Source organism: Bombina bombina, chromosome 3, assembly GCF_027579735.1.
Source record: "Bombina bombina isolate aBomBom1 chromosome 3, aBomBom1.pri, whole genome shotgun sequence".
Classification (NCBI taxonomy): Eukaryota; Metazoa; Chordata; class Amphibia; order Anura; family Bombinatoridae; genus Bombina; species Bombina bombina.
Window position 1 is genome coordinate 1,257,717,701 of NC_069501.1, and position 22,100 is coordinate 1,257,739,800.

The window sequence follows — 22,100 nt, forward strand, 5'->3', positions numbered from 1 at the left end:
TTTTTGGAAAGTGTTGATCCTTTTGGCCATCTCTTCTGCTAGAAGAGTCTCTGAATTATCTTCTCTTTCTTGTGAATCTCCTTTTCTGTTTTTTCATCAGGATAAGGCGGTTTTGCGGACTTCATTTAAATTCTTACCTAAGGTTGTGAATTCTAACAACATTAATAGAGAAATTGTTGTCCCTTCCTTGTGTCCTAATCCTAAGAATTCTTTGGAGAGATCCTTATATTCTTTGGATGTGGTAAGAGTTTTGAAATATTATGTTGAAGCTACTAAAGATTTCAGGAAGACTTCTAGTCTATTTGTTATCTTTTCTGGTTCTAGGAAAGGTCAGAAGGCTTCTGCTGTTTCCTTGGCTTTGTGGTTAAAGCTTTTGATTCATCAAGCTTATTTGGAGTCGGGTCAAGCCCCGCCTCAGATAATTACAGCTCATTCTACTAGATCAGTCTCCACTTTGTGGGCTTTTAAGAATGAAGCTTCAGTTGATCAAATTTGCAAAGCAGCAACTTGGTCTTCTTTGCATACATTTACTAAATTCTACCATTTTGATGTATTTGCTTCTTCGGAAGCAGTTTTTGGTAGAAAAGTTCTTCAGGCAGCTGTTTCAGTTTGATTCTTCTTCTTATGTTTTAAGTTTTTCTTTTCATTTATGAGAATAAACTCATATTTTGGGTTGTGGATTAATTTATTTCAGCGAAAAATGGCTGTTTTTATTTTATCCCTCCCTCTCTAGTGACTCTTGCGTGGAGTACCACATCTTGGGTATTGCTATCCCTTACGTCACTAGCTCATGGACTCTTGTCAATTACATGAAAGAAAACATAATTTATGTAAGAACTTACCTGATAAATTCATTTCTTTCATATTGGTAAGTACAGGTAAGTTCTTACATAAATTATGTTTCTTGCAGTTTCAGCCTTCACAAATGTTCCTCTTGACATTTTTCTGCAGTTCAAATGTTTGTATGGCACACATGACGGAGGGACATAAAATTCAAATTTAATTATACATTGTACAAATACTTTACAATGTACTTTTCATGATTTATTTGACCCCCTTTCCTAATATTTAAAGGGACAGTCTACTCCAGAATGTTTATTGTTTAAAAAGATAGATAATCCCTTTATTACCCATTGCCCAGTTTTGCATAACCAACACGATTATATTAATACACTTCTTACCTCCGTAATTACCTTGTATATAAGCCTCTGCAGACTGCCCTCTTATCTCAGTTATTTTGACAGACTTGTATTTGGAATATGTTGGTGCTTTATAAATAAAGTATAAGAATAATATTATATATAGTTTATAGATATGTTTTACAAAAAAAAAACATATATATTTAGAAATATACTGTATATTTAAAAATAAAAAGAACATTTTTCTTCCATGTAAAGGGAGAATAAGTTAACACTGTTGAGATATCCATAGTCCTTAAGTTAGCGCACATCGAGTATTACTCGTTCACTTCTGTTACCACCTTTACTTTGTTCACTTGGTATCCTTTGTTGAAGAGCACACCCACATAGGCTCATAAGTATACACGAGTGTGGAGCACTATATGACAGTGGTTTTGCAACAATGCTTTAATAATTTTACAGATTGTCTACTTAGATATGCTCTAAAAGAACAATTTTGAGTTTTATGTCTCTTTAAAATGTCAAAGTTATATATTAGAATTTTTCTAAGTCTAGCTCATTAATAAATGATATACATAATAAACAGGGCCATCATTAGTTAACATTAACTCAAATGGTAGCTTAAACCTTAGATGTAACATCTAGTGAGGTCTAAATCTAAGTGTATCTTGGACCATACCGCCTTAAATCTAATGAATGTTCTACTATATGAGTAATGCAATATGCAATTCCTACCTTTGTGCGGTAGGAAACACAACCTTTTTTCCACTTAATATCTCTTTTTTCAAGGTTGTTAACTTACAGTGATGTCTATGATAATCAACCTTTGAATGTTAGAGGGACATGGAACTCAAATTTTATCTTTCATGATTCAGAAAGAACATTTTAAGCAACTTTTCAATTTACATCTATTAACTCTTGATATCCTTTGCTAAAAAGCATGTCTAAATAGACTCAGTAACTGTTGATTGGTGGCTGCACATAGATGCCTCGTGTGATTGGCTCACCCATGTGCATTGCTTTTTCTTCAACAACAAAGGATATTTAAAGAATGAAGCAAATTAGATCATAGAAGTAAATTATAATGTTCTTTAAAATTGTATTTTCTATCTGAATAATTAAATTCATATTTTGGGTTTCATGTCCCTTTAATATATGATTAATACATTTGATATTCAAATGTAACATTCCATGGGGAAAATGTATATTATTTTTCAAAAGTGATTGTTGAATGTTCAGCAATTAGTCAACATTTGTTAATAATTAATATGACCAATATTTATTATTTTAAACAGTTATGGCAAAGCATTTGCCTGCCCCATTCGTATTATGCTTTCTGTTTAAAAGACCAATCAACTCCTATTGTTAGTAGGAAAGGAGAGAACTAAATATCAGGGTCAGTATAATAAAATCCTGCTAAACAGTGTTTAAATTGTGTCCGGAAGATCAGATGTGCAGAACATGTAGGGCGCTAAATATCGCTTACGCTAAAGCGATATTTGCGCTCACCTGAGTAATACCAGTGTACGCTAATGTGCACTGGTATTACAAGAGAGGTGCAGGTCACGCTTACATTACACAGAAGCATTGTGCTCACAAAGTCGCGCTTACATACGCTCCAATAGGAGCCTTGTTCTCTTGCCGACAGACACGAAATGAGAACTAGCACAGCAAAGGGGGTAAGTCGCACAACGATGGGCAGCAAATATAAATATGTTTCTGCTTATATACATATATATTTACAGGGAACACACAGTTCCCATAGACCGCAATGTAAAGGCTCTTTTAACCCCTAGAAACTGCTCCGTTCAGTATTTTTTTTATAAAAAGACTCTTTTTATTTTGGGGCCAATTGCGGCACTTTTAGAAAATGAACCAGAGAATAATGTAATGGCTGGTTATTTATCACGCACCCGCTATAAATTAGTGCTCCACTTGTATTGTAGCCCATAATGATAAAGACGATATTATTTTCCTTTTTAATTGACTCTTGCAGAAAGGCCTGAATGGAATACAGAAGACCCACAGTTCATAGCTGAGGTTCTGTTTGCGGTGACCAGTATGCTGAGCTTTACACGCTTGGCGTATATCCTGCCAGCTCATGAGACCCTGGGGACCCTGCAGATATCCATTGGCAAGATGATTGATGATATGATAAGGTAACCAGACCGTATAGCCCTACAATTCTCCTCTAACGTGCGATATTCTAGTTGAAGTACAGATTGCCTCCTTGACATTTGCTTTTTTCAGATATTTTTTAGAACCTAAAGTGTTCAGTAAATGTTAATTTTTTTACTTTGAACGAATTCACTTGATTCAAATGTTACAAATGTTCTTCCTTAAAGGGATATAAAGGTCAAAATTGAAATATACATGAATACATTTTAGTTTTAAATGGAAACATTTTTACAAAATACTTCTAGTAAAAGTAATCACTGTTTCAGTGGCATATGCACATATGCTACATGTAACTAGAGGGTCAGGACTCATAGAGCTGTTTGTGGTGTTTATTGCATCAGTGAAGACTTCATTTGTGTCATACAAGTCAGCACTGACTCTAAAAAGGTGTGGTGTTTAATTGCTGGTGCACGGGGTACTCAGCATATGTGTGTATGCTGCTGAAAAAACAGTAAAGCATTTTGGTAATGGATGTATATTGCAAAAACGCAAGCAATTCATTGTAACATGTGATTGCTGTCTTCTGTTACTGCCCTAGGAGACAAACACTGGAATGTAAATTGTAATGGCTATGCATATGGCATTCACATAGTCACTGTCACCCTAATCTAACACTATTACCATAATCACACGACACCTGAACTATCCTAACAACTGAACAGTACAACGTTATACATAGGATTCGTGCTGATTATCTTCTGTGTCTTGGGCAGGTTCATGTTTATCCTGATGATCATCCTCACCGCCTTCTTGTGTGGTCTCAACAACATTTATGTGAACTACGGTGACTCCGACAAGCTGGGGAAGTACGTTTATTGCCCACAGCCTATAATGTAACAGACCATGAGCCCTGTATTCTGCTGCTCCTCTTATGTCTGAATTATATCAATCTAATAATGTTCCTGTACGAGGGTAAATAATGTTCCTGTATGAGGGTAAATAATGTTCCTGTATGAGGGTAAATAATGTTCCTGTATGAGGGTAAATAATGTTCCTGTACGAGGGTAAATAATGTTCCTGTACGAGGGTAAATAATGTTCCTGTACGAGGGTAAATAATGTTCCTGTACGAGGATAAATAATGTTCCTGTACCTTCCTGTACGAGGGTAAATAATGTTCCTGTACGAGGGTAAATAATGTTCCTGTACGAGGGTAAATAATGTTCCTGTACGAGGGTAAATAATGTTCCGGTACGAGGGTAAATAATGTTCCTGTACGAGGGTAAATAATGTTCCTGTACGAGGGTAAATAATGTTCCGGTACGAGGGTAAATAATGTTCCTGTACGAGGGTAAATAATGTTCCTGTACGAGGGTAAATAATGTTCCTGTACGAGGGTAAATAATGTTCCTATACGAGGGTAAATAATGTTCCTGTACGAGGGTAAATAATGTTCCTGTACGAGGGTAAATAATGTTCCTGTACGAGGGTAAATAATGTTCCGGTACGAGGGTAAATAATGTTCCGGTACGAGGGTAAATAATGTTCCGGTACGAGGGTAAATAATGTTCCTGTACGAGGGTAAATAATGTTCCTGTATGAGGGTAAATAATGTTCCTGTATGAGGGTAAATAATGTTCCTGTACCTTCCTGTACGAGGGTAAATAATGTTCCTGTATGAGGGTAAATAATGTTCCTGTATGAGGGTAAATAATGTTCCTGTACGAGGGTAAATAATGTTCCTGTATGAGGGTAAATAATGTTCCTGTACGAGGGTAAATAATGTTCCTGTACGAGGGTAAATAATGTTCCTGTACGAGGGTAAATAATGTTCCTGTACGAGGGTAAATAATGTTCCTGTATTAGGGTAAATAATGTTCCTGTAAGAGGGTAAATAATGTTCCTGTAAGAGGGTAAATAATGTTCCTGTACAAGGGTAAATAATGTTCCTGTATTAGGGTAAATAATGTTCCTGTATGAGGGTAAATAATGTTCCTGTATGAGGATAAATAATGTTCCTGTACGAGGGTAAATAATGTTCCTGTACGAGGGTAAATAATGTTCCTGTAAGAGGGTAAATAATGTTCCTGTACAAGGGTAAATAATGTTCCTGTACGAGGGTAAATAATGTTCCTGTACGAGGGTAAATAATGTTCCTGTATGAGGGTAAATAATGTTCCTGTATGAGGGTAAATAATGTTCCTGTATGAGGATAAATAATGTTCCTGTACGAGGGTAAATAATGTTCCTGTACGAGGGTAAATAATGTTCCTGTAAGAGGGTAAATAATGTTCCTGTACAAGGGTAAATAATGTTCCTGTACGAGGGTAAATAATGTTCCTGTACGAGGGTAAATAATGTTCCTGTACGAGGGTAAATAATGTTCCTGTACCTTCCTGTACGAGGGTAAATAATGTTCCTGTATGAGGGTAAATAATGTTCCTGTACCTTCCTGTACGAGGGTAAATAATGTTCCTGTACGAGGGTAAATAATGTTCCTGTATGAGGGTAAATAATGTTCCTGTACGAGGGTAAATAATGTTCCTGTACGAGGGTAAATAATGTTCCTGTACGAGGGTAAATAATGTTCCTGTATGAGGGTAAATAATGTTCCTGTACGAGGGTAAATAATGTTCCTGTACGAGGGTAAATAATGTTCCTGTACGAGGGTAAATAATGTTCCTGTACGAGGGTAAATAATGTTCCTGTAAGAGGGTAAATAATGTTCCTGTAAGAGGGTAAATAATGTTCCTGTAAGAGGGTAAATAATTTTCCTGTACGAGGGTAAATAATGTTCCTGTACAAGGGTAAATAATGTTCCTGTACGAGGGTAAATAATGTTCCTGTATTAGGGTAAATATTGTTCCTGTATGAGGGTAAATAATGTTCCTGTACGAGGGTAAATAATGTTCCTGTACGAGGGTAAATAATGTTCCTGTACAAGGGTAAATAATGTTCCTGTACGAGGGTAAATAATGTTCCTGTACTAGGGTAAATAATGTTCCTGTACGAGGGTAAATAATGTTCCTGTAAGAGGGTAAATAATGTTCCTGTATGAGGATAAATAATGTTCCTGTAAGAGGGTAAATAATGTTCCTGTACGAGGGTAAATAATGTTCCTGTACGAGGGTAAATAATGTTCCTGTAAGAGGGTAAATAATGTTCCTGTACGAGGGTAAATAATGTTCCTGTACGAGGGTAAATAATGTTCCTGTACGAGGGTAAATAATGTTCCTGTAAGAGGGTAAATAATGTTCCTGTAAGAGGGTAAATAATGTTCCTGTACGAGGGTAAATAATGTTCCTGTACGAGGGTAAATAATGTTCCTGTACGAGGGTAAATAATGTTCTTGTATTAGGGTAAATAATGTTCCTGTACGAGGGTAAATAATGTTCCTGTACGAGGGTAAATAATGTTCCTGTACGAGGGTAAATAATGTTCCTGTACGAGGGTAAATAATGTTCCTGTACGAGGGTAAATAATGTTCCTGTATTAGGGTAAATAATGTTCCTGTATGAGGGTAAATAATGTTCCTGTACCTTCCTGTACGAGGGTAAATAATGTTCCTGTACCTTCCTGTACGAGGGTAAATAATGTTCCTGTATGAGGGTAAATAATGTTCCTGTACCTTCCTGTACGAGGGTAAATAATGTTCCTGTACGAGGGTAAATAATGTTCCTGTATGAGGGTAAATAATGTTCCTGTACGAGGGTAAATAATGTTCCTGTACGAGGGTAAATAATGTTCCTGTACGAGGGTAAATAATGTTCCTGTACGAGGGTAAATAATGTTCCTGTAAGAGGGTAAATAATGTTCCTGTAAGAGGGTAAATAATGTTCCTGTAAGAGGGTAAATAATGTTCCTGTACGAGGGTAAATAATGTTCCTGTACGAGGGTAAATAATGTTCCTGTACGAGGGTAAATAATGTTCCTGTACGAGGGTAAATAATGTTCCTGTAAGAGGGTAAATAATGTTCCTGTACGAGGGTAAATAATGTTCCTTTAAGAGGGTAAATAATGTTCCTGTATGAGGATAAATAATGTTCCTGTAAGAGGGTAAATAATGTTCCTGTACGAGGGTAAATAATGTTCCTGTACGAGGGTAAATAATGTTCCTGTAAGAGGGTAAATAATGTTCCTGTAAGAGGGTAAATAATGTTCCTGTACGAGGGTAAATAATGTTCCTGTACGAGGGTAAATAATGTTCCTGTACGAGGGTAAATAATGTTCCTGTATGAGGGTAAATAATGTTCTTGTATTAGGGTAAATAATGTTCCTGTACGAGGGTAAATAATGTTCCTGTACGAGGGTAAATAATGTTCCTGTAAGAGGGTAAATAATGTTCCTGTACGAGGGTAAATAATGTTCCTGTACGAGGGTAAATAATGTTCCTGTACGAGGGTAAATAATGTTCTTGTATTAGGGTAAATAATGTTCCTGTACGAGGGTAAATAATGTTCCTGTACGAGGGTAAATAATGTTCCTGTAAGAGGGTAAATAATGTTCCTGTACGAGGGTAAATAATGTTCCTGTACGAGGGTAAATAATGTTCTTGTATTAGGGTAAAACATAATTTATGCTTACCTGATAAATTCCTTTCTTCTGTAGTGTGATCAGTCCACGGGTCATCATTACTTGTGGGATATTAACTGCTCCCCTACAGGAAGTGCAAGAGGATTCACCCAGCAGAGTTGCTATATAGCTCCTCCCCTCTACGTCACCTCCAGTCATTCGACCAAGGACCAACGAGAAAGGAGAAGCCAAGGGTGTAGTGGTGACTGGAGTATAATTTAAAAAATATTTACCTGCCTTAAAAAACAGGGCGGGCCGTGGACTGATCACACTACAGAAGAAAGGAATTTATCAGGTAAGCATAAATTATGTTTTCTTCTGTTAAGTGTGATCAGTCCACGGGTCATCATTACTTGTGGGATACCAATACCAAAGCAAAAGTACACGGATGACGGGAGGGATAGGCAGGCTCTTTATACAGAAGGAACCACTGCCTGAAGAACCTTTCTCCCAAAAATAGCCTCCGAGGAAGCAAAAGTGTCAAATTTGTAAAATTTGGAAAAAGTATGAAGCGAAGACCAAGTTGCAGCCTTGCAAATCTGTTCAACAGAGGCCTCATTCTTAAAGGCCCAAGTGGAAGCCACAGCTCTAGTGGAATGAGCTGTAATTCTTTCAGGAGGCTGCTGTCCAGCAGTCTCATAAGCTAAACGAATTATGCTACGAAGCCAAAAAGAGAGAGAGGTAGCAGAAGCTTTTTGACCTCTCCTCTGACCAGAGTAAACGACAAACAGGGAAGACGTTTGTCGAAAATCTTTAGTTGCCTGTAAATAAAATTTAAGGGCACGAACTACATCCAGATTGTGCAAAAGACGTTCCTTCCTCGAAGAAGGATTTGGGCACAAGGATGGAACAACAATCTCCTGATTGATATTCCTGTTAGTGACTACCTTAGGTAAGAACCCAGGCTTAGTACGCAGAACTACCTTATCCGAGTGAAAAATCAAATAAGGAGAATCACAATGTAAGGCTGATAACTCAGAGACTCTTCGAGCCGAGGAAATAGCCATTAAAAATAGAACTTTCCAAGATAACAACTTTATATCAATGGAATGAAGGGGTTCAAACGGAACACCCTGTAAAACGTTAAGAACAAGGTTTAAACTCCATGGTGGAGCCACAGCTTTAAACACAGGTTTAATCCTGGCCAAAGCCTGACAAAAAGCCTGAACGTCTGGAACTTCTGACAGACGCTTGTGTAACAGAATGGACAGAGCTGAGATCTGTCCCTTTAAGGAACTAGCGGATAACCCCTTTTCTAAACCTTCTTGTAGAAAAGACAATATCCTAGGAATCCCAACCTTACTCCAAGAGTAACCTTTGGATTCGCACCAATATAGGTATCTACGCCATATTTTATGGTAAATCTTTCTGGTGACAGGCTTCCTAGCCTGTATTAAGGTATCAATAACTGACTCAGAAAAACCACGCTTTGATAAGATCAAGCGTTCAATTTCCAAGCAGTCAGCTTCAGAGAAGTTAGATTTTGATGTTTGAAAGGACCCTGAATCAGAAGGTCCTGTTTCAGAGGTAACGACCAAGGTGGACAGAATGACATGTCCACCAGATCTGTATACCAAGTCCTGCGTGGCCATGCAGGCGCTATTAGAATCACTGATGCTTTCTCCTGTTTGATTCTGGCAATCAATCGAGGAAGCATCGGGAAAGGTGGAAACACATAAGCCATCCTGAAGGTCCATGGTGCTGTCAAGGCATCTATCAGGACCGCTCCCGGATCCCTGGATCTGGACCCGTAGCGCGGAAGCTTGGCGTTCTGTCGAGACGCCATGAGATCTATCTCTGGTTTGCCCCAACGTGGAAGTATTTGGGCAAAGACCTCTGGATGAAGTTCCCACTCCCCCGGATGAAAAGTCTGACGACTTAAGAAATCCGCCTCCCAGTTCTCCACTCCCGGGATGTGGATTGCAGACAGGTGGCAAGAGTGAGACTCTGCCCAGCGAATTATCTTCGATACTTCCATCATTGCTAGGGAGCTTCTTGTCCCTCCCTGATGGTTGATATAAGCTACAGTCGTGATGTTGTCCGACTGGAACCTGATGAACCCCCGAGTTGCTAACTGGGGCCAAGCCAGAAGAGCATTGAGGACTGCTCTCAATTCCAGAATGTTTATTGGAAGAAGACTCTCCTCCTGATTCCATAGTCCCTGAGCCTTCAGAGAATTCCAGACAGCGCCCCAACCTAGTAGGCTGGCGTCTGTTGTTACAATTGACCAGTCTGGCCTGCTGAATGGCATTCCCCTGGACAGATGTGGCCGCTAAAGCCACCATAGAAGAGAATTTCTGGTCTCTTGAATGGAATGAAGGACACGGCATGCATTTTGAAGTTTTGTTAACCTGTCCTCTGTCAGGTAAATCTTCATTTCTACAGAATCTATCAGAGTCCCCAGGAAGGGAACTCTTGTGAGTGGAAAGAGAGAACTTTTCTCTTCGTTCACTTTCCATCCATGCGACCTTAGAAATGCCAGTACTATCTCTGTATGAGATTTGGCAGTTTGAAAGCTTGAAGCTTGTATCAGTATGTCGTCTAAGTATGGAGCTACTGAAATTCCTCGCGGTCTTAGTACCGCCAGAAGAGTGCCCAGAACCTTTGTGAAGATTCTTGGAGCCGTAGCCAGTCCGAATGGAAGAGCTACAAACTGGTAATGCCTGTCTAAAAAGGCAAACCTTAGATACCGGTAATGACTTCTGTGAATTGGTATGTGAAGGTAAGCATCCTTTAAATCCACTGTGGTCAAGTACTGACCCTCTTGGATCATGGGCAAAATTGTTCGAATAGTTTCCTTCTTGAACGATGGAACTCTTAGGAATTTGTTTAGGATCTTTAAATCCAAGATTGGCCTGAAGGTTCCCTCTTTTTGGGAACTACAAACAGATTTGAGTAAAACCCTTGTCCTTGTTCCAACCGCGGAACTGGATGGATCACTCCCATTAATAAAAGATCTTGTACGCAGCGTAGAAACGCTTCCTTCTTTGTTAGGTTTGTTGACAACCTTGACAGATGAAATCTCCCTCTTGGGGGAGAGGATTTGAAGTCCAGAAGGTATCCCTGAGATATGATCTCTAACGCCCAGGGATCCTGAACATCTCTTGCCCAAGCCTGGGCGAAGAGGGAAAGTCTGCCCCCCACTAGATCCGGTCCCGGATCGGGGGCCCTCAATTCATGCTGTCTTAGGGGCAGCAGCAGGTTTTCTGGCCTGTTTGCCCCTGTTCCAGGACTGGTTAGGTTTCCAGCCTTGTCTGTAGCGAGCAACAGCTCCTTCCTGTTTTGGTGCAGAGGAAGTTGATGCTGCTTCTGCTTTGAAATTACGAAAGGAACGAAAATTGGACTGTCTAGCCTTGGCTTTGGCCTTGTCCTGAGGCAGGGCATGACCTTTACCTCCTGTAATGTCATCAATAATCTCTTTCAAGCCGGGCCCGAATAAGGTCTGCCCTTTGAAAGGAATATTAAGCAATTTAGATTTAGACGTAACATCAGCTGACCAGGATTTTAGCCACAGAGCTCTGCGTGCCTGAATGGCGAATCCTGAATTTTTAGCCGCAAGTTTAGTTAAATGTACTACGGCATCTGAAATAAATGAATTAGCTAACTTAAGGAATTTAAGTTTGTGTGTGATGTCATCTAGTGTGGATGATTGAAGTGTCTCTTCCAGAGACTCAAACCAAAATGCTGCTGCAGCCGTGACAGGCGCAATACATGCAAGAGGTTGCAATATAAACCCTTGTTGAACAAACATTTTCTTAAGGTAACCCTCTAATTTTTTATCCATTGGATCTGAAAAAGCACAGCTATCCTCCACTGGGATAGTGGTACGCTTAGCTAAAGTAGAAACTGCTCCCTCCACCTTAGGGACCATTTGCCATAAGTTCCGTGTGGCGGCGTCTATTGGAAACATTTTTCTGAATATAGGAGGGGGTGAGAAAGGCACACCGGGTCTATCCCACTCCTTAGTAACAATGTCAGTAAGTCTCTTAGGTATAGGAAAAACGTCAGTACTCGTCGGTACCGCAAAATATTTATCCAACCTACACATTTTTTCTGGGATTGCAACTGTGTTACAATCATTCAGAGCCGCTAATACCTCCCCTAGTAACACACGGAGGTTCTCAAGCTTAAATTTAAAATTTGAAATGTCTGAGTCCAGTTTATTTGGATCAGAACCGTCACCCACAGAATGAAGCTCTCCGTCTTCACGTTCTGCAAACTGTGACGCAGTATCAGACATGGCCCTTGCATTATCAGCGCACTCTGTTCTCATCCCAGAGTGATCACGTTTACCTCTTAGTTCTGGTAGTTTAGCCAAAACTTCAGTCATAACAGTAGCCATATCTTGTAATGTGATTTGTAATGGCCACCCAGATGCACTCGGCGCTACAATATCACGCACCTCCTGAGCGGGAGATGCAGGTACTGACACGTGAGGCGAGTTAGTCGGCATAACTCTCCCCTCGTTGTTTGGTGAAATATGTTCAATTTGTACAGATTGACTATTTTTTAAAGTAGCATCAATACATTTAGTACATAAATTTCTATTGGGCTCCACTTTGGCATTAACACATATAGCACAGAGATATTCCTCTGAATCAGACATGTTTAACACACTAGCAAATAAACAGCAACTTGGAAATACTTTTCAAAGTAATTTACAAATAATATGAAAACGAACTGTGCCTTTAAGAAGCACAGAAAATATTATAACAGATAAAATAATTAAGTTATAGCATCAATCTTTGTCAGAATATACAGTTTTAGCAAAGGATTGTTCCCCTCAGCAAATGATAACTAACCCAGGCAGCAGAAAAAAATACACAAATAAACGTTTTTTATATCACAGTCAATACAATCAGCACAGCTCTGCTGTGAATGATTACTTCCCTCAAAAAAGACTCTTGAGATCCCTGAACTCTGTAGAGATGAACCGGATCATGCAGGAAGAAAATGAACCTCTGACTGAGTTTTTCTGATGCATAGTGAAAGCACCAAAATGGCCCCTCCCCCACACACATAACAGTGAGAGGGATCAGTGAACTGCTCTAATTTAAATCAAAACTATTGCCAAGTGGAAAAAAAGTGCCCAAAACATTTTTTCACCCAGTACCTCAGAGAAAAAAACGTTTTTACATGCCAGCAAAAAAACGTTTTACCTCAATAATTAATTGTCATTTAAAACCTATTGCAAGTCCCTGCAAAATAGGTTAAGTCTATGTATACAGTTTAAAAGCCAGAGAAGTACCATTTCCCAGAAAACTGAAGTGTAAAATATACATACATGACAGCCTGATATCAGCTACATCTACTGCATTCAAGGCTGAGTTTACATTATAACGGTATGGCAGGATTTTCTCATCAATTCCATGTCAGAAAATAATAAACTGCTACATACCTCTTTGCAGATTAATCTGCCTGCTGTCCCCTGATCTGAAGTTTACCTCTCCTCAGATGGCCGAGAAACAGCAATATGATCTTAACTACTCCGGCTAAAATCATAGAAAAACTCAGGTAGATTCTTCTTCAAATTCTACCAGAGAAGGAATAACACACTCCGGTGCTATTATAAAATAACAAACTTTTGATTGAAGATATAAAAACTAAATATATCACCATAGTCCTCTCACACATCCTATCTAGTCGTTGGGTGCAAGAGAATGACTGGAGGTGACGTAGAGGGGAGGAGCTATATAGCAACTCTGCTGGGTGAATCCTCTTGCACTTCCTGTAGGGGAGCAGTTAATATCCCACAAGTAATGATGACCCGTGGACTGATCACACTTAACAGAAGAAATAATGTTCCTGTACGAGGGTAAATAATGTTAATAATGTTCCTGTACGAGGGTAAATAATGTTCCTGTACGAGGGTAAATAATGTTCCTGTACGAGGGTAAATAATGTTCCTGTAAGAGGGTAAATAATGTTCCTGTACGAGGGTAAATAATGTTCCTGTAAGAGGGTAAATGATGTTCCTGTACGAGGGTAAATGATGTTCCTGTACGAGGGTAAATAATGTTCCTGTACGAGGGTAAATAATGTTCCTGTACGAGGGTAAATAATGTTCCTGTACGAGGGTAAATAATGTTCCTGTACGAGGGTAAATAATGTTCCTGTACGAGGGTAAATAATGTTCCTGTACGAGGGTAAATAATGTTCCTGTATTAGGGTAAATAATGTTCATGTATGAGGGTAAATAATGTTCCTGTACGAGGGTAAATAATGTTCATGTATTAGGGTAAATAATGTTCATGTATTAGGGTAAATAATGTTCCTGTACGAGGGTAAATAATGTTCCTGTATTAGGGTAAATAATGTTCCTGTACGAGGGTAAATAATGTTCCTGTACGAGGGTAAATAATGTTCCTGTAAGAGGGTAAATAATGTTCATGTATTAGGGTAAATAATGTTCATGTATGAGGGTAAATAATGTTCATGTATGAGGGTAAATAATGTTCATGTATGAGGGTAAATAATGTTCCTGTATTAGGGTAAATAATGTTCATGTATGAGGGTAAATAATGTTCCTGTACGAGGGTAAATAATGTTCCTGTACGAGGGTAAATAATGTTCCTGTACGAGGGTAAATAATGTTACTTTATGAGGGTAAATAATGTTCCTGTATGAGGGTAAATAATGTTCCTGTATGAGGGTAAATAATGTTCCTGTACGAGGGTAAATAATGTTCCTGTACGAGGGTAAATAATGTTCCTGTACGAGGGTAAATAATGTTCCTGTACGAGGGTAAATAATGTTCCTGTACGAGGGTAAATAATGTTCCTGTAAGAGGGTAAATAATGTTCATGTATTAGGGTAAATAATGTTCATGTATGAGGGTAAATAATGTTCATGTATGAGGGTAAATAATGTTCCTGTATTAGGGTAAATAATGTTCATGTATGAGGGTAAATAATGTTCCTGTACGAGGGTAAATAATGTTCCTGTACGAGGGTAAATAATGTTCCTGTACGAGGGTAAATAATGTTACTTTATGAGGGTAAATAATGTTCCTGTATGAGGGTAAATAATGTTCCTGTATGAGGGTAAATAATGTTCCTGTACGAGGGTAAATAATGTTCCTGTACGAGGGTAAATAATGTTCCTGTACGAGGGTAAATAATGTTCCTGTACGAGGGTAAATAATGTTCCTGTACGAGGGTAAATAATGTTCCTGTATTAGGGTAAATAATGTTCCTGTACGAGGGTAAATATCGCCATCAGAAGCTCTAATCCCAATCTTTGTTAACATGAAATGGAGGCGGGATCAGTAAAGCTCCTTTATAGATATCTATATATGCTCTGAATTACCATTCTGGTGGAAACTCCTAAAGCATTGATGCAAGGTCTCTGGTAATATTTTAGGGTAAAGTTATTAAGCAGCATTTGCAGGGTTTGAGGCTATGCAGAGCAGCTACAAGTTTAAGCAGAATCTGCTTCTTCAGGTGACGAGATCAATAACCTGACTGCCTGAATAATGATAAATGTATTAATTTCATCCCTTTATGAAGCTTAGTTGGAATATTGTTGAATCGTTTTAGAAAGATTCTATTCTCCCAATCATCTGAAAGAAAAGATTATCCCATCCAAACCTCCAGGCTGAGAATGTCCTTAAAGGGACAGTTTACTCAAAAATTTTCTCCCCTTTAATTTGTTCCCAATGATCCACTTTAGCTGCTGGAGTGTATTAAATTGTTTACAAGTAGCTCCTTTACCCTTATATTGGCATTTGAAATTGTTGATTTAGCATGTGGTATCCCCACCTATTCTGAAAGTTTGTGGCCGCGCGTACCAGCTATAGATAAGCTTTGTAAACACAGCCAGCAGAAGAAATTACACTCCCAGTGGGATATAGCAGAGATAAGGTAATAAAATGTTGATTTTCCATTGTTCTCTCAAAGTACTGGTGATTGTTTTAAGGACAGATATAAGATAAAGAAGCAGGTATATGTACGCAATGTGATACAGTAATGAGATCTGATTATACCTACAGATATAAGATACAGACACATGTATATGTACACAATGTGATACAGTAACGAGATCTGATTATACCTACAGATATAAGATAAAGACACATGTATATGTACACAATGTAATACAGTAATGAGATCTGATTATACCTACAGATATAAGATACAGACACATGTATATGTACACAGTGTGATACAGTAATGAGATCTGATTATACCTACAGATATAAGATACAGACACATGTATATGTACACAATGTGATAAAGTTATACGATCTGATTATACCTACAGATATAAGATACAGACACATGTATATGTACACAATGTGATACAGTAATGAGATCTGATTATACCTACAGATATAAGATACAGACACATGTATATGTACACAATGTGATAAAGTTATACGATCTGATTATACCTACAGATATAAGATACAGACACATGTATATGTACACAATGTGATAAAGTAATGAGATCTGATTATACCTACAGATATAAGATAAAGACACATGTATATGTACACAGTGTGATACAGTAATGAGATCTGATTATACCTACAGATATAAGATACAGACACATGTATATGTACACAGTGTGATACAGTAATGAGATCTGATTATACCTACAGATATAAGATAAAGACACATGTATATGTACACAATGTGATAAAGTAATGAGATCTGATTATACCTACAGATATAAGATAAAGAAGCAGGTATATGTGCACAATGTGATACAGTAATGAGATCTGATTATACCTACAGATATAAGATACAGACACATGTATATGTACACAATGTGATACAGTAATGGGATCTGATTATACCTACAGATATAAGATAAAGACACATGTATATGTACACAATGTGATAAAGTAATGAGATCTGATTATACCTACAGATATAAGATACAGACACATGTATATGTACACAATGTGATACAGTAATGAGATCGGATTATACCTACAGATATAAGATACAGACACATGTATATGTACACAGTGTGATACAGTAATGAGATCTGATTATACCTACAGATATAAGATAAAGACACATGTATATGTACACAATGTGATAAAGTAATGAGATCTGATTATACCTACAGATATAAGATAAAGAAGCAGGTATATGTGCACAATGTGATACAGTAATGAGATCTGATTATACCTACAGATATAAGATAAAGACACATGTATATGTACACAATGTGATAAAGTAATGAGATCTGATTATACCTACAGATATAAGATAAAGAAGCAGGTATATGTGCACAATGTGATACAGTAATGAGATCTGATTATACCTACAGATATAAGATAAAGACACATGTATATGTACACAATGTGATAAAGTAATGAGATCTGATTATACCTACAGATATAAGATACAGACACATGTATATGTACACAATGTGATACAGTAATGAGATCGGATTATACCTACAGATATAAGATACAGACACATGTATATGTACACAGTGTGATACAGTAATGAGATCTGATTATACCTACAGATATAAGATAAAGACACATGTATATGTACACAATGTGATAAAGTAATGAGATCTGATTATACCTACAGATATAAGATAAAGAAGCAGGTATATGTGCACAATGTGATACAGTAATGAGATCTGATTATACCTACAGATATAAGATAAAGACACATGTATATGTACACAATGTGATACAGTAATGAGATCTGATTATACCTACAGATATAAGATACAGACACATGTATATGTACACAATGTGATACAGTAATGAGATCGGATTATACCTACAGATATAAGATACAGACACATGTATATGTACACAGTGTGATACAGTAATTAGATCTGATTATGCCTACAGATATAAGATAAAGACACATGTATATGTACACAATGTGATAAAGTAATGAGATCTGATTATACCTACAGATATAAGATACAGACACATGTATATGTACACAATGTGATACAGTAATGAGATCGGATTATACCTACAGATATAAGATACAGACACATGTATATGTACACAATGTGATAAAGTTATACGATCTGATTATACCTACAGATATAAGATACAGACACCTGTATATGTACACAGTGTGATACAGTAATGAGATCTGATTATACCTACAGATATAAGATAAAGACACATGTATATGTACACAGTGTGATAAAGTAATGAGATCTGATTATACCTACAGATATAAGATACAGACACATGTATATGTACACAATGTGATATAGTAATGAGATCGGATTATACCTACAGATATAAGATACAGACACATGTATATGTACACAATGTGATATAGTAATGAGATCTGATTATACCTACAGATATAAGATACAGACACATGTATATGTACACAATGTGATACAGTAATGAGATCGGATTATACCTACAGATATAAGATACAGACACCTGTATATGTACACAGTGTGATACAGTAATGAGATCTGATTATACCTACAGATATAAGATACAGACACCTGTATATGTACACAGTGTGATACAGTAATGAGATCTGATTATACCTACAGATATAAGATAAAGACACATATATATGTACACAGTGTGATACAGTAATGAGATCTGATTATATATAGATATAAGATAAAGATACATGTATATGTACACAGTGTGATACAGTAATGAGATCGGATTATACCTACAGATATAAGATACAGACACATGTATATGTACACAATGTGATACAGTAATGAGATCGGATTATACCTACAGATATAAGATACAGACACATGTATATGTACACAATGTGATACAGTAATGAGATCGGATTATACCTACAGATATAAGATACAGACACATGTATATGTACACAATGTGATACAGTAATGAGATCGGATTATACCTACAGATATAAGATACAGACACATGTATATGTACACAATGTGATACAGTAATGAGATCGGATTATACCTACAGATATAAGATACAGACACATGTATATGCACACAATGTGATACAGTAATGAGATCTGATTATACCTACAGATATAAGATACAGACACATGTATATGTACACAATGTGATACAGTAATGAGATCGGATTATACCTACAGATATAAGATACAGACACATGTATATGTACACAATGTGATACAGTAATGAGATCTGATTATACCTACAAGCTCAACCCATTTTATTAGGCTGTGGCTTCAAAACACAAAATCAGAGCTTTAATATACACAAATAAGCCTTAAAAAGCTCATTTTCATACATTTTTTTCTCTGCAGTTGGTACAAAAAGCAATTGTAAACACATTAAGGGAAAAACTATTTTACAGTGTACTGTCCCTGTAAGGGATATGAAACCCAATTGTGTTCTTTCATGATTTAGAAAGAGCACCAAGTTTAAGCAACTTTCTAATTTACTCCTATTATCTTTGTTCTTTTGGTATCTTTATTTGAAAAGCAGGAATATAAGTTTAGGAGCCGGCCCATTTTTGGTTCAGCACCTGGGTAGCACTTGCGGTTTGGTGGGTAAATGTCTTTTTGGTTTGCTCTGTTGAATAAAGTTTGAATAAAGCATATTACTATGTATTGCTATAGGGGTAGTTCTTTATATTCTATATGAGTGCTGTCTATAATTTAAGACCACTAAGGAATAGATTACAAGTGGAGCACAAACAGTAGCTCGGGTTGTGTTATCTTACACTTGTGCTAAGAATAACGGTGGATTGTTACAAATTTTAACCAGAGCACCTTAATGTGGCAAATCATTTTTAGCGCCCTATGTACGTATAATTAATAGCACAGGGAGCACTATTAGTTCGCTCATTGAGCTTGTATTACAAGTGGAAAACTGTAGTGCTTTCTGAGACCTAAGGTAAACCATTATTATTAATAGTATAGCACAGAACTACATGAATAGCTTGTGCACCAACATGAATTTTACTGGTCTATTATGTGAGGGATTTAGCGTACCCATGCTATCTAACATGCCGATGTTACCACACCCTAGACGATCGCTTGAGTGATAACAAATAACTTTGTTCAATATTAGGAACGCTATTGATTGCGTTTGAGTGAGATTAACACATTATAGCGCCAATATTTTTGTGCTCCTCTTGTAATCTAAGTCAAGGGGGCCAATTTATTAAGCAGCAGATGCTGCTTATTCAATGCAAGCCTTACGGCTCACCGGCAACAGGAGTTAAGAAGCAGCGGTCTTAAGAACGCTGCTCCTTAACTCGTCCCAATCAGATACGATCGGGATGATTGACACCTCGACATGTCCGCCCGGCATTTGATCAATTGGCCCCAAAATTGCAGTGGGTCAGATGAACTATGAATAATATATTAAGACTGCCCAACGTTCATACTCAGTACTTGCACTTTTTTATGTTTTTTTCAGCTTCAATGAGACCTTTCAATTTCTCTTCTGGACAATGTTTCAAATGGTGGAAAGGACCACAGTAGACATGAATCATTACATAGTGGCTGAGTTTGTTGGTCGGGCTCTATATGGTATCTTCACTATTATCATGGTCATCGTCCTGCTCAATATGCTTATCGCTATGATCACAAACTCCTTCCAGAAGATTGAGGTGAGTCCTGGTTGCATTTATATTCACCAGTTCTATACTAAGTATATATCATACATGTCATTTTCTACTGATTTTAGTCCATGAGAATAGTTTACAGCTTGAAAGAATTTATATATTTTATTCTCTGATGCAATGTGATTTAGTTTGTTTTCTTTTTGGGCTATAGTATTAAGAGGTAAAGACAATGGCCCATATTTATCAAAGGTCTTGCGGACCTGATCCGACAGTGCAGATCAGGTCCGCAAGACCTCGCTAAATGCGGAGAGCAATACGCACTCCGCATTTCACATTGCACCAGCAGCTCACAAGAGCTGCTGGTGCAACGCCGCCCCCTGCAGACTCGCGGCCAATGGGCTGCCAGCAGGGGGTGTAAATCAACCCGATCGTACTCGATCGGGTTGATTTCCGGCGATGTCTGTCCACCTGCTCAGAGCAGGCAGACAGGTTATGGAGCAGCGGTCTTTGTGACCGCTGCTTCATAACTGCTGTTTCTGGCGAGTCTGAAGACTCGCCAGAAACACGGGGCATCAAGCTCCTTTCGGGGATTGATAGATAGCCCCAAATGTCTAATGACAGAATATCCATCTTTTTACTGATATTATGGATAGGTTATACGAATTCATTAGATAAATCATATTTTATACTCAACTGTGAGACCATATGCTGGTGTTAAATAAATAAAAAGTCACACACACGTAAAGATTATACATTTTTGATGTCAGATACAACCAACAGGTTTGGCTATCCGAATGTTCTGGTAAGCACATGACTGCTATATTTTCTAAACTCAGTCCAGAAAATCGTACTCATTATGCAAGAAAAAGGGTGCCCAACCCTAATTATAAAAAAACTGCAGATTGAATTAAAAACAACCCTAAGTCTCGTGTGTCATCCTTGATTTCCAGACAAATACTGAGAGGGTCTGAGAGGTTCTTCCACAGTACAGAGGGAAGACATATAATTAAAGATTTTTTTTTCTGTATTTGAAGCCAATTCACCAACAAGGGAGTACCAGAGGAGTGATAAAACAACTCCTGGATAAAAAGAAAGCAAAACCAATCCGATAATACAAAACCCACTGTCCTACTGATAAATAGAACCAAACCTCACATCAGATGATGCCTGTAAATCCAATCTGTTGTGGTTCATAAAGATATTGAAGAAGCTATGAAATTGAATAGAAATCCCTGTCTCATACAGATCCAAGTTGTTCAGTCTTTGCTACGCAGTCTCCAGGCCTTAATTCCAACAGCTCTGAATAAAGATAAAGGAGGAAGCCATACAATGAAGAACACTTGTTTACAGAGGAAGTGTCCATTGATTTGCTGTCTAAAGACCCTGTAGAAGTGCATGCCACAATTTATGGGCCACATATTCATATCAGGGAGTTTTCTCTGCTCTTGCTTTGTATCTCTCAGCACGAGGCTAAAGTGAAACTGAGGAAAGATGTATGTTAGTGAATTATCTCTCATTTAGTTCTTAATGCAGAGACTTGAGATGAAACTCTTTAAAAAAGGGATGCAGCACTATTCAAATAAACTCTAATAATGGCTTATATCCCAAGTGTAACAGTTCCAACCAGAAATCAATAAATACCTCAGGAACAGTATATATAATGGAATATAATCTAACAGGCCAAAGTATATAATACCGGTGAATCGGCAGACTAAATAGACCAAGCGGGATGAGTCAACAAGAGCTCATGAAAAGTAGCAGTAATTCAGAAATTGGGGTAAT

General features: G+C 37.6%; 1 protein-coding gene across 1 annotated transcript in view; it reads left to right on the forward strand.

Moving 5' to 3' along the window:
- LOC128652708 (short transient receptor potential channel 2-like) overlaps positions 1-22,100 on the forward strand; it is a 137,100-nt gene that overhangs the window by 80,606 nt on the left and 34,394 nt on the right. The window contains 3 exon segments of the mRNA XM_053705639.1: positions 3,136-3,298; positions 4,031-4,123; positions 20,171-20,363. Of these exon segments, the coding sequence (XP_053561614.1) occupies positions 3,136-3,298; positions 4,031-4,123; positions 20,171-20,363 (449 nt within the window).